Raw genomic sequence first — 14,320 nt, forward strand, 5'->3', positions numbered from 1 at the left:
AATTTATTCTCAGTTAAGATGGAGTATATGTAAAGTATTTTCAAAACGAAGCATTTTCAAAAATAACATACACACTGTTATATACTTTATACATATTTTCCTGAAAGGTAGTAAAATAACCTAAATCCTTTTGAGTTAGATACTTTCTTTGGAAATACAAATTTAAAGTGACATATTTAAATGTATTTGCTTATAATCAGTATGTAGATTGATTAACATGAGTGTTTTCTTTCAACAGTTGGTTTCTGAAAATTAAAATACACATGGGCGTAGAATGATTAATAGTTAGAACTACTGAGTATCTATACTGGCTATTCCCATTGCTCTATGTGTTCAGCTGAAATCATCATCACTTTACAAAGTGATCTAATTTTGACTGACTTTAGGCAATGAAATTAGGTTGTGATTATTTGCAGTGGTAAAGAGCTGTCTCTTAAAAGCCTTTAAGAAGTTGGGTAGGCCGGGCGCGGTGGATCACGAGGTCAGGAGATCAAGACCATCCTGGCTAACATGGTGAAACCCTGTCTCTACTAAAAATACAAAAAACTAGCCGGGCGTGGTGGCGGGCGCCTGTACTCCCAGCTACTCGGAGGCTGAGGCAGGAGAATGGCATAAACCCGGGAGGCGGAGCTTGCAGTGAGCCGAGATCGTGCCACTGCACTCCAGCCTGGGTGACACAGCGAGACTCCGTCTCAAAAAAAAAAAAAAAAAAAAAGAAGTTGGGTAGACCGCTTCATTGCCTTTATCGAAAATAAAGGCATACGTGAAAATACAGATATCCAAATAGTAGCATCTTTGTTATACCCCAAGGGGTTCTTTAACTAAAAATATTTGGTACTTTAAAAAAATATTTAATTTAGAAGTAATTTTTCAGTAATACATTTGTCATGTTAAGATACACTGTTGTAACTGCTTCTTTACAAAGAAACCCTCACAGACACCTTTCTGGAGAGTATGGAGGAAAACAGTGCCTCCACACCTATTTCATCAGTTGTGGAAACTTTGCTGAATGAATGTGGATTTTAGCATGGTTACTGGCACCCTCCAAATCTCTAGAATATGTTGGTTTAAAACAATGTTATTACTAAATGCCACATGCAATTATTTACCATATAGGAGCACTGTCTTTTTCTTATTATGAGAATGATTTAATACCCTTTGAAATTTTTTTTATGATTTTAAATTTTAAAGTTTTAGGACTTAAAACAATTAAATTATATTTCTGGTCAGTGCTAAGTAAGAGATAGGTGCTTATATATTCTATTTGTCTTATTATTTTCTTAAATGTTTATATTCTCCTAAGTGCTTTTAAAATTAGCACTATTTGGCTGCCTTGATCTACAGTGAAACTTAGGTCGTAAACTCATTTTTCTTTTATCTGCAGAGATTTTTTTTTATACTTATGTATCTCTCCAACCTTCTTTAATAATCTAATTTATTGTTTATTATTTAAACCTTGTTTAATACTTATTAAATTATTAATTAAATTATTTATTTTTTTAAGCTTTGTTTAATTTTCTCATTTATTTTGCCATTTTGAGTTGTAATCACTTACTAGGTTGTGCTGTAACCTAGTAGTGAACAGTCATTACCTCACACAAAATAAGAACATTTTCTACCCAAATTACTGACAATGCTAGCTAGCGTGAGAACCCTGCACAGTCCCTTTTGCTAAGAATCAGCCACCTTTTCATTGTGTGTTTTAACCATTGGTGCTTGCTTAATTTATTCGTTCTGTTAATAAGCTAATAGCATGAACCAAACATTCCAGTTTAAGATGTCAAAAGACCTAAATCAAAAGCGCCTTAGAAAAGATTTTATTCCTCTTCTCGCCCATCAGTTATTTTCCTTGATTCTCAAGACTTATTACTCTTTCGTGGAAGGTAATTGAGTTAGTAGGAGATTTTCTACTTTCCTGAGGCCTTGATGTTTTTTGTCAGTTTTATCACGTTCAAAGGCTTTTTAGAGTTTTTCTCTCCTGTCCACTAGTCTTTAGCAGTAAATGGACATCTGATAATCTGTGACATTTTCTTAAAGGTACACGTAAAATTTCATTACACAGAATTCCATAGGACATTCTGGGTTTTACTGCAGTAGAATTTTTTTATCCTTTTTGTAACTGATATTTTCCTGGAAGTTACAATTCTAGTTGTCTGGAACTGTAATTTCCAGGAAAATATCCAGAAAAGTTTAGGAGAAAATTAGTAGGCCTCAGACTTTTTGGAATCAGCTATTAGTGAAGTTATTTGCTTCTAATTTTGTAGAGTTTTTTTTTTTCGCAGTTTTAATTTTTCTGGGAGATTGTTTAATCTGATTAAAACAAGTTAAAAAAGATAATGAAAACCATAAAAATCCCTTGCCTATCCCTCTCTTCATCAACTATGATACAAACTATGCAGATACTTTCTACATGTAGAGTATCCTGAAAGCTTTTCAGGCAAACCAACAAGGCCCATGTAAATAATTTTTATTGTACAGAAGATACATACTTTTTGAGATAATTAATGTTCATTGCAGTTGGCTGTAACCTATTTTAATAACTTTTCTTCCTGTTCTCTCTCTATTCCTGCTTCTCCACTGAAAAACAAGTATTGATAAATTGTCAAAACCAAGTTGAAAGTATAGCCATAAGTTAAGCTAAAGTATTTCACTATAGCTCATTTACTTGAACCACTCAGTTTTATAGAATAATAGAAGAAATGCTATTTAACCAACAAAGAGCATGTCAGTGAATTATTCAATTAATAATTATGTATAGAATATTTCACTTAGAAGATGTTTCCTACTGAGTTCATTATATTTCTTAAACTTAGATCAATGATCCATTGGCAGGATAGTGGATCATTACCAGCACTCAAAAACCCAAAATCGAAATAGAATAGTGTAGAAAAAATCAGCATATGTTACGCACAGTAAGTGTTCTGTGAAACTTTTGCTTCACATAAGGTATGGATATGGAATATGTATTTGTCTCAGTACAAATACCCGATTGAAGTGAAAATTTGAAAGCCATCACCATAGTTCCCAGCCATAAGGAAAATCTACTTAATGTTTTCACACTATGATAAAAATAGTAACTATGATTGACTACACCCCTATTACATAATTAGCACTTTTACACAGTAGCTTTTCCTTACTGTAAACCTTTTAGATTAGATATCACCCCAGTTTTATAGAACAAGAAATAGGTTCAGAGAGGTTATGACTTATCCAAGCCTGGATCCATACCCAAGTCTACTAACTTCAAAGCTCCAGACTCTCTATACCAAAATCATAATGAAACAAAGCGTAACTTGGATTCAATCCAGAGGAATTAGGGTCTGCTTTCTCTAAATCCCAAGGCCTGGGAATATGACGACAACAGTGCATTTATTTATTTATTTATTTAGAGACAGAGTCTCACTCTGTCACCCAGGCTGGAATGCAGTGGCATGAGCTTGGCTCACTGCAACCTCCACTTCCCAGGTTCAAGCTGTTCTCCTGCCTCAGCCTCCTGAGTAGCTGGGACCACAGGCGCACACCGCCATGCCAGGCTAATTTTTAAATTTTTAGTAGAGATGGGGTTTCACCATGTTGGCCAGGCTGGTCTCAAACTCCTCATCTCAAGTGATCCGCCCGCCTTGGCCTCCCAAAGTGTTGGGATTACAGGCGTGAGCCACCGTGCCCAGCCTATTTATTAACAGGAAAATGCTTTGGTGGTCGTTGGGAGTTTATTATATAGTGATAGCTCAATATACATAGTTTCTGAAATAAAGGTCAATAACATCAACCATATTTTGTTTTGTTTTTAATTGAAACACATGTGCTTTACTTGGGTATAGAGGAAGATAGAAAGGGTGAGGAAAATTTGTTGTCTTCAGCATTACATAGTTGCTGTGATACTATTTACCAGGTAGGTTGTTGCTTTGCAGACCTTAAGGTCGAGGAGGGCAGCTCTAGGGGTTTAGAAGGCTGTGAAACTACATGTTTTTTCATCTACTTTGCTTACAGTTCCTTTTTGGAAATGAATCTTGTGTTAATAAAATTCTTTGAATGCCTTTAGAACACTAGATTGTTCTGCTGACATATATTCTTTTAAATGTATATTGCTGGGCATGATGGCTCATGCCCAACAATCCCAACACTTGGGGAGGCCAAGGCAAACAGATCTCTTGAGCCCAGGAGTTTGAGACCAGCCTGGGCAACATGGTGAAACCCCATCTCTACAAAAAAATAGAAAAGTTATCTGGACATGGTAGCTTGCACCTGTGGTTCCAGCTTCTCAGGAGGCTGAGGTGGGCAGATCACTGAAGCCTGGGAGGTTCAGGCTGCAGTGAGGCATGATTGTGCCACTGCACTCCAGCTTAGGTGGCAGTAAAACCTTGTCTGTCTCAATCAATCAGTCGATTTATATAGGTAAGCTCTTTTTGCAAATGTTAAATTATCAGTAGATTGTTTTTGTATATAATTGCTGTGTTTCATTGGCCTCATCATTAAGTAATTTAACTCCTACAGGCCGGGCGTGGTGGTGCACACCTGAAGTCCAAGCTACTTGGGGGGCTGAAGTGGGAGGATTGCATGAGCCTGGAAGGTTGAGGCTACAGTGAGCCATGGTTGTGCCACTGTACTCCAGCCTGGGTGATAGAGCAAGACCCTGTCTCAAACATAAACAAAAACAAACTTTTGTAAACTTTATCAGAGTATTCAACTGCTAAGATTTTATTTTTAATTTATTCAGCAGTGTGTGAAAGTAAAGATTTACCTGATACAGTTAGAACAGTATTAAAACAAGAAATGAATCGTCTTTTTGGAGCAACGAATCCAAAGAATTTTAATGAAACTTTTCTGAAAAGGAATTCTGATTCATTGCCACACAGATTATCAGGTAATTACTTTATTTTATCCTTTCTTAGCCTTCTAAAACAACTTCAGTAATTTTAATGAATCAACAATAATATAAGGTACACATTTTTAGAATGGAAGTGGCAATGTGTATATGTTACATTGTGATCCTATGAAAACAGGCAGCTTAAATAAGCTTCCTAAGCTGGGCACAATGGCACATACTGGTAGTCCCAGCTACTCAGGAGGCTGAGGCAGAAGGATCACTTGAGCCCAGGAGTTTGAGACCAGTCTGGGCAACATAATGAGACCCTGCTTCAAAGCAAAACACACACACACACACACACAAACACACACACACACAAACACACGCTCGCTTTCTATACATTTTTAAATTTCTTACGGCAAAATAATGACTACAAATCAAGGTCAGTAGCCTCTTCTGGTTCAGCATTGGCATTACAAAGAAGCAAGTGTAACTGAACTTGAATGTATATCATAAAATGAAGGTAGAGTTTTCTTTAATTTCTTCTTTCATCTTTGGGGTCTTAAAATTCACTCAGATAGGACCATCCTCTTCCATTTCTCATTCTTATGTAGGTATCAGACTTGACAATGCTAAACACCTGAAATTATCTTCACAGTTTGTGAGAAACCTAAGGCAAAGGTCTGTGCCAATGAGCCAAAATCTGACCTTTATGGGACCACATAGGTAGTACTTTTCAAATACCTGGCTTAAGCCCAGCAGCTTTGTATGTCTTTGTGGAATCCTGAATTCAGCATTTTGGCTCACACTGTCAAGACAGGATAGTCCCCCAACCTCCAAATTATTCTGCTTATTTCAGAAAGAAGACTATCATGGTCCCACCACAGAAAGACAAGTATTACTAGAATGCTTGTGTTTCTTCATAGTCTCCTTTACTGTGTATGTTTTGCATATACATTCTATTTTATTGGGTAGATATACGTGGTATACCTCTATCATTCTCTTTCTTTGAATGGTTAAGCTAATCCCCTTAGAATTATTATTTTTTGAATAACAGTGTCTCAAGTAGTTGTTCCCATTCTTCTAATAAAGTGCCACACCCTCTGTGCACATGTATCTTGTTTGCCTTTTATATTTAAATAAGTAGAGGATAAGATGTTGGTTTTACCTTGAAATAAATTTCCCATTTCCCTCTCATTTAGCTGCCAAAATGGTATATTATTTAGATCCTTCTAGTCAGAAGCGAGCTATAGAGTTGGCAACAACACTTGATGAATCTCTCACTAACAGAAACCTCCAGGTAAAGAGTTTTTCATAATCTCTCTGTAAGAATACTGAACTACTTTTTTCACCAATAGAAATAATTGGTTATTTATACACACTGTTCTTTAAATCATTATGAATCTGGATCAGAAACAACTTATCTTAAAATTTATTTAGGCTACTTGGTATTCAGTAACTAGTTTCACATCTGTAGCTTGGAATAACTTTTTAAGAAATATGTTTTAATAAAATCATATATATATATTCCATAGTCATTTTTGGATTTCACCTCATATCTGCATTTCTGAGCAAGCAGTGGTCTCAGTGAAGATTCTAACATGTTTAAGATGTATTTCAGCTAGGCGTTGTTGTTCATGGCCTGTAATCCTAGCACTTTGGTAGGCCAAAGTGGGCAGATCACTTGAGCTCATGAGTTCAAGACAAGCCAGGGCAACATAATGAGACCCCATCTCTTAAAAAAAAAAAATCAGTCAGATGTGGTGGCACTGTATTGCCGGCTACTTGGGGGACTGAGATTTGAGGATCACTTGAACCTGAAAGGTTGGAGCTGCAGTGAGCTGTGATTGTGTCACTGTACTCCAGTATGGACAACAGGGCAAGACCCTTTCTCAAAATAAAGAAAGATGTATTTACTAGGGGCTAAATAAAAATGCTTATTTTGTAACTTGTAATACAATATGAGATTAAGTTAAATAAAAGTTAATATGGGTATATTGTAAAATACTGTAGTTTAAACTAGAAACAAATGGATAGCTACCTCATGTTATAATTTGCCAGATAAACATGTATATGCTGAAAGACAGTTATTAATATATTCATATAATAGCAAATTGAAGGCAGTATCTTTAAGAAAGAAGAATTAGACTTGTTAGTTGTACCATTTAGATTAGAACCTGGATTTAAAGTTCTAACCTAGGTCCTTTGTAACCTGGATTTAAGTTGCTTTGTAACCTGGCAAAGTATGTAGGGATTTTTGTATCTGGAAACTAAGTAGCACTTTCTAAGTGAAAATATTAAGAAAGCAAATATGAGAAATGCAAGTCAACATGAATCAACAAAAAAGATAAGAAGCAGACTTACTTAGGGGTTTGGTTGAAAGAATTACTCGTTTTCATGAACTAATTTTTCTTGCAAATAATCATTTCATGTTTGAGACACTCTTTTCTGCTTAGTTATTGGATGTGCCTTAAGATGCTCTTTAATTTGAACACAAGGTTGAATACAGTGTTTGAGTTTGCTGGCTGGTTCTAAGCTTTCAAAAATATTAAAAGGCATACGTGCAGTAATTGATACTGGCATTGTAAATCTAGATGTTTATACCCAGGGCCAGGCTAGGCTGAGGTAACATTGCTGCCTAAGGTCATTCACATGCTGAGAGTGAGCAACTTTTTAAATATAGCACCCTGTATACCTTGCTTGCCTCACCATAGTCCCATTCCGGTTTCTACAGTCATCCCTGCTTAGCCTTTTGTTTAAATCCTGCAATTCTGGAGAAATGGTTAAATTAGCCCTTGAAGAACATTCTAATAGAATGTATATCCAGGAGTAAATAGCTAAATATGTGTATTTATTTCTTATTTTAGAAATCTCTTGCTGTTGAAATGTCTAATAAATTCACAGTAAGAACCTTTTTTTGACCAGTTATAACATGACTTGTTTTCTTTCCTTAGACATGTATGGAGGTATTGGAAGCCTTGTGTGATGGTAGCCTAGGAGACTGTAAAGAAGCTGCTGAAGTTTATAGAGCAAATTGTCATAAGCTTTTTCCTTATGCTTTGGCTTTCATGCCTCCTGGATATGAAGAGGATATGAAGATCACAGTTAATGGAGATAGTTCTGCAGAAGCTGAAGAACTGGCCAATGAAATTTGAACATCACTAAACAAGCAAATGGAATGACTTTGGACCATATCTAGTATATAATATTTTTGTCACGCACCTGCTGCATTGCTCTAACTTACACAGAATGAGAGGAGTAAATGTTCTTGCCTTCAAATAGTGTTTTACGTTTTTTATCCTGCTGAAAAAGTATATATAAAATATCTAACATTACAGGATAGAGGTTCAGTTTCTTAAAAAATTAAAGCTGCTAAAATTGAGTGGTTAAAAAAGATACCTTATCCTATTCCTACCCACCCACCCATGTTTTTAAACTAATTTATATAAAATCTGGAGGCTGTTACAGCTAACAAAGCAGGTGTGTGGCAGAAATATTACTTTAAATTTGTCTTGTGAGATTTTACTATATCTCAGACAGCATAAATGCTGTTTTAGCACTGGATTCTTTCACTGAGCACAAAGAGTTGTTGGGGCTTTAGCATCTGACTGATTTTGTTACGGGGTTGATTCTGACCATAGGAAGTATGCAATGTGAATCACTATTTACAGAGAAACCTACAACAGATGCTTGATGTTGTAGAAACTGGGACATATAGATACCAAGCAAAATTATAAGAAACCTATAAGGTGTTCAGTACGCTTGTGTTTCCAAAATTCACTGTACATGATCAGTTTGGTGTTCTTGTACCACAGTTTTTAACTGAAGGAACCAGTTGTAACAGTCTCAATTTTAACTAAAACTTGAAGAACTAAAACAACAATGCAAACCTTTCAGCATTGTTTGGCCAAACTTGTTAAAACTGTAATGCAAGAACCAAATGCACTGTGATGTGGCACCAACTAATTAGCAAGCATGAATTTTTCACCCGAGAGTGAAAAAAGGAAAATCTACCATGGCTTGAAGTTAAAACAGCAGAACTCCTGACTACCATTCTATGACTGATCAAAAGACTAATAGTTAAAAACCTCAGCAGGCCTTGTTCACGATATGCAGAAAAAAAAGTGCTGCAGTTTAGATACCTCTGGAATTTTTCCACAGTGTCACAGGTTTGTAATACTTGAAGCCCTACATTTCTAAGAATATATTTCTTGCTCAGTCGTTTCAGGCAAGCCCAAGACTTTGTAATTTTTAAAGGGCCCAAGATTTTTTTTTTTTTTTTTTTTTTTTTTCAAATAACAGACCAGCTTCTTTTTCTTGCAGTTACAGATGTAATTTCCTTTTTGTTGTCAAACATAAGGTACCAAATATGATGCAATAAATTGTTTTGAAAAACAGTTGTGTGAATATTTCAACTAATCTGTGTTGGGCTTCTGTGAAATACACAGGTGGAAACAGAGGTGCAAGCCAGAGGCAATGTAATAATGCTGTAAGGCTAGTAGTGCAGATGGGAACTTTTTAGAAGGGGCTAAGTGCTGGTGTCAGGGAAATTCTATAATGAAGTAGAATGCTGCTCCTGCATTAAGATTTCATCGAAGGCAAGGATGGTGGCAGGTACTATGAATGTAACTCATAATTTAAAAGGAAAACTAAAAACTATTTTGATTGGGAAAATGAGCCTTAATTTGTTAAACCTATACACTGAGAACTAGCCTCAGGCTTAATATTCTCATTGCATTTGCAGGATCTGAGCAAATAAGATTCAGTAAAATGAACCAATTGTATATATAATTGACCTTTTTGTGGAACATGTAGTTTATAGAAAGTATACTCTAAAGGGAATTTGCCGAAGACCTTTTACTGACTGAACAGTTGTGCTACAATCAACCTTTCATAGTACATAACCTGCATTCCACATCCCAGTCTAACAGTTCAGTAGTGACGTAAAGAGAAACACAAACTGAACTCCAGTGCTTTGTTATGTTTTATTAACTGGCCCTGTCTCAGGAACATCTTAACAGATGGCAAAAAAAACAAAAACTTTTTTTCAACTCCTATGAGTGGCAACTGAAGTTTTTATTGTTGGGAAAGAACACTAGTCCTACCTCTGCCACTAATGAGGTGTTTGGAGGAGGTACCAGCCATATAATAGGGGGTGTATGTGTGAATTTTGTTTAAACTCTACTGTATATTGAAATGAAATTCATCTATTTGTCTTGACAATGTTCAAATGATGTAGATTGTCTCAGAATGAATATTCATAAGTACTCAGAACTCTTAAGATGCAGATGCCACCCGTGAGGAGCTAAATTCCTAACATGTATATTGTATTCCAACCCAATTTTACTGGAACTATTGAATAAATCTTTTATTTTCTTTCAGGTTTACTTGATAGTGGATACATTGGTGTCAGAGGACCTTGACTGGGTTCATTTTATGTCCAGACATCACCCCTGAAACACTGTACTGTACTATCTTGCTCTGAGTAGTATCAACTGGATCGTCTCATATTTGCCTCATTCATCCTATTAATTTCAAATGATACTGTGGGGGAAAAACAGGGTTAGAAAAACAAGTGGAAAAAATGGAGTGATGTTGTAATCTAAACAAGTGCCTTATGTTTATTGCTAAGAACTGGTGTTACCAACCCTTTTGAGAAGAAAGGGTCTCTTGACCTGTATTAACATAGGAAAGTAAAGTTCTTTTTGTTTTTCTTTATATTCAGCTACTCTTGTCATTTCTCGTTGAAAAATTAAAATCTAACTAGGTTAGTTTACTCAACTTTAATTAGATAGTTGAGTCATATATTTTCAACATTTTTCTGTATCTTATTTATTATGCACAAAAATAAAGTGTGATCTCTAATAGCATGGCTAAAGGTAATGCCAATATTAGTGAATAGCTTTGCTGTGGGCTTTATCAGGCCCTTGTTTTTCACAGTGTTGTTTGTACTCCCATGTTGTATTGCTATTAGAGCTGTGAAATGAAAGCTGTGACTTTATGAAGAGATAAAAAAAAAGTGTGGTCCAGATTCAGGTAGGTTGTGATAAGTTCAGGGAAGTCTTTTGTACAATTTCTAAGAATATTTCAGTTACCATGTATAGTATTTGCGAAAAGCTGTAACATCAAATATTGGACTTTGTTGCAAGATAGGTATATACTGGTGTCAGATAATTAAAGCCTTAAATTTTGAAATGAATCTTTGAGAATTCAAAGACTGACCTTTCAGATAGAAGGCAGTCTTTGTATTACAGCTCATGCCCCACTTCTTTAAATTATAGACAAAGTTTCATGATACCATTCTGCTATCATCTAAACTTTGCTGAACTATACTACCAACCTACATTAAAAACAAAGTCCCATGAAATGGCTGTGTTAAACCATAGTGAGCAGAAACTTAAATTTTGTTCTAATTTTGATGGTTGAAAAATTTCAACCTGTAGCAATAAAACATTTTTGGAAAAGATTACTGAATTGCACTTTTACCTTTCAGTATGCAATCTGAGATGGATGTTGAAATTAAAATATTGGTAATGTGCAGGAGGTTCTGGAGAAAATAATGCTGGTATTTTTGTTTTGTTTTGTTTTTGAGACGGAGTTTCGCTCTTGCTGCCCAGGCTGGAGTGCAATGGCGCGATCTCGGCTCACCGCAACCTCTGCATCCCAGGTTCAAGTGATTCTCCTGCCTCAGCCTCCAGAGTAGCTGGGGCTACAGGCATGCGTCACCATGCCCGGCTAATTTTGTATTTTAAGTAGAGACAAGGTTTCTCCGTTGGTCAGGCTGATCTCGAACTCCCGACTTCAGGTGATCCGCCCACCTCAGCTTCCCAAGGTGCTGGGATTACAGGTGTGAGCCATGGCACCCAGCCAATAATGCTGTTTTAATAAATCAGAAGAGTATCTTTTATGTGCTATCTTGGTTATATAGTATATTCAAACCAGCTGCTTCCATCAGGACACACCCCCTCTTTTGTTGTTGATATTTTGTCATAGAGACGGGATCTCATTATGTTGGCCAGGCTTATTGATTGTGAACTCCTGGCTTCAAGCAATCCTCCCACCTCAGCCTCCTGAACAGCTGCGATTATAGGAACAAGCTACCATGCCCAGCTTAGGACACACCCCCTTTTATGAAGATATATTAAAAGTAGGGAGAGGGAGCAGCATATTATAGGAAAGAAGATCTAAAAGTTTCTAGCGCCTCAGTTTATCCAGTTGCCTTTGAAACAATGCTGTCTTGGGATTGTAACCAGAAGAAAGAAAAAAACTGGTACTATATAAATTATAACTTTTACTAACTTGTAGTCTTAAATTCTATGTGCCAAAACCAGAATATAGACTTTGATTCAAGGGTGCTTATACCAAAAGTAAAGTTGATACTTGGCAATCTAATAAAACTATACTGTGGTTCTTACATTTTAAAAATTAGGCCTTTGTCCCTAGTTTAAGGGTCTGCATTATCTAATAAAAGTGGTATAATTCTTCCTAACTGAAAAAAAGTTGGTGGTGGTGAAGATGTGATGGAAAATTTTCTCTGTGATATAAAGGTTCCTGCTGTTGCTAAATCTTCAACTAGGTCTCAATAAGTACAAATTACCCTCTCAATTAGAAACAAGGTAGGAAGTGAAGGGATTTTTGGAGTGTGTTCTGGATCCCGAGGCTCATTTTCTGCTAATAATTACATTTATCTTCTAATTTAGTTACCGTGCGTTGTCTAACAAAAACAAGAAGCCTCTCTTATTCTATGGCTGTCTTCCCAATCTACCATGGTTTCCCAGCTTGGGGCTTTTATAAGTACTGCTTGTTTACTTTGATCTGCAAACTTACCAGGTTCATTGTCCCGTGCTTAATGCCTTACCACAAATGGGATAGGAACTGGTTTCTTTCTAAAGTGATCTTCCAAAGCTATCTGATATTTCTTTATCAGTAGTGAAAAATTAAATTGGCTGCCACTTCTCATCTCTTTTCGAACTACTTGTTTGCCTTCAAGTAATCATGCTGTCACTTGATATCTTTAAAAATGAAAAGGGCGCGGTGGCTCAAGCCTGTAATCCCAGCACTTTGGGAGGCCGAAACGGGTGGATCACGAGGTCAGGAGATCGAGACCATCCTGACTAACACAGTGAAACCCCGTCTCTACTAAAAAAAATACAAAAAATTAGCTGGGCGAGGTGGCGGGCACCTGTAGTCCCAGCTACTCGGGAGGCTGAGGCAGGAGAATGGCGAGAACCCGGGAGGCGGAGCTTGCAGTGAGCTGAGATCCGGCCACTGCACTCCAGCCTGGGCGACAGAGCGAGACTCCATCTCAAAAAAAAAAAAAAAAAAATGAAAAGGGAACCATTTAAAGAAGTAGATAATAAACCTGTCTCTTAGATTCTTCCCTTTCCTTTCAAGTTCTGAACTCTGGAGTACTAAATACTAATTCATTCCTTCAGTGACTTAATACATTTACTATGCATTAACAATAAAAGTATTTAGAAACGTATTTAACTAGCATTATTGTACAACTAACATTTGTTTGGGAGTTCATAGAAAAGGACCTAAGAATAAGCCAATTACATCACTTACACATTTTTATAAACAGTTTTAGTTAAAAGTCTACTTGGTATTTCAAGCATTCCATTTCATGTCACATTTTTCATTCACCTGCCAGGATGCTTTTTATTTGAGAGAAATATCCATTTATGATATGAAATTAAATGTTTCAGACTCATCCATTTTTAATATGATGTATGAAATCTTAAGGGTTTATCCTGGGTACATTGTGGTATAAAGGTATAGCGACTATGACAGTATATACATACAGATTGTATAATAGCTGTAAAAGACTATTAACTTTTAGGTCACCTGCCAAGGCCACAATTTTTTATCCTTTATCTGTTGATGTAGAATATTCCCGTTCATCATCTTGTCCTTCTCTGTTGTTCTTAAGGAATTCCTTCAAAATACTATCAATCCATTATCGTGTATATATGCTAGGAATATATTTCTCACATCTAAGTTTTGCTTTTTTCCTATAGTTTGTCAGAGGAATGGCTGTGAATGGATGCCTGGAAGGACCATCCTCTAAATTTCTCAGTTGCCTGTTCATTGTGGCATTGGTTGGCAGTGAATCTACTCATCCTTTATGTCTTTAGCAACCAGCCACACAGGTAACATCATGCCATTGGAATTAAGTTACTACAAGGATTGTCACTCAGTTTTTCATCTTTCAGACAGTATAAGAATACTGGTAACATACACACCTACTAGAAGGCTCTGTTTTTCGTAGCCCAGTATCTCCACTTTTAATCATTACAAGTAAGAAGACAAAAGGTAGGGATATGCTATGATTCTTTCTGGACACTTGGCTCACAGTGTCCATCACAACAAATAGCTGTGACCCACAGTTAATCTCTACTGAGGCTAGGTAATTGAATCCTTTAAGTCATAAATTTAACATTGGTTGTATATTAGAATCTGAGTGAACTGTAGAAAATAAATCTTAATGGCCAGGCTCACCAGCAAAGATTC

The 14,320-nt window shown here is 36.3% G+C and overlaps 1 protein-coding gene across 4 annotated transcripts in view; it reads left to right on the forward strand.

The window, feature by feature from the left end:
* The window catches only part of NAA15 (N-alpha-acetyltransferase 15, NatA auxiliary subunit), a 90,818-nt gene extending 80,293 nt beyond the window's left edge, over positions 1-10,525 (forward strand). For 2 of the 4 annotated variants that reach the window (XM_007999827.3, XM_073017640.1), the window contains exons 18-20: positions 4,718-4,864; positions 6,010-6,107; positions 7,762-10,525. In XM_007999827.3, the coding sequence (XP_007998018.1) occupies positions 4,718-4,864; positions 6,010-6,107; positions 7,762-7,962 (446 nt within the window). In that variant the 3' untranslated portion in view covers positions 7,963-10,525. The remainder of the gene's footprint in view (positions 1-4,717; positions 4,865-6,009; positions 6,108-7,761) is intronic. The other 2 variants (XM_007999828.3, XM_007999830.3) reach the window with 2 other exon arrangements.
* The last annotated feature ends 3,795 nt before the right edge of the window (positions 10,526-14,320 follow it).

Source organism: Chlorocebus sabaeus, chromosome 7 (genome assembly GCF_047675955.1).
Source record: "Chlorocebus sabaeus isolate Y175 chromosome 7, mChlSab1.0.hap1, whole genome shotgun sequence".
Classification (NCBI taxonomy): domain Eukaryota; kingdom Metazoa; phylum Chordata; class Mammalia; order Primates; family Cercopithecidae; genus Chlorocebus; species Chlorocebus sabaeus.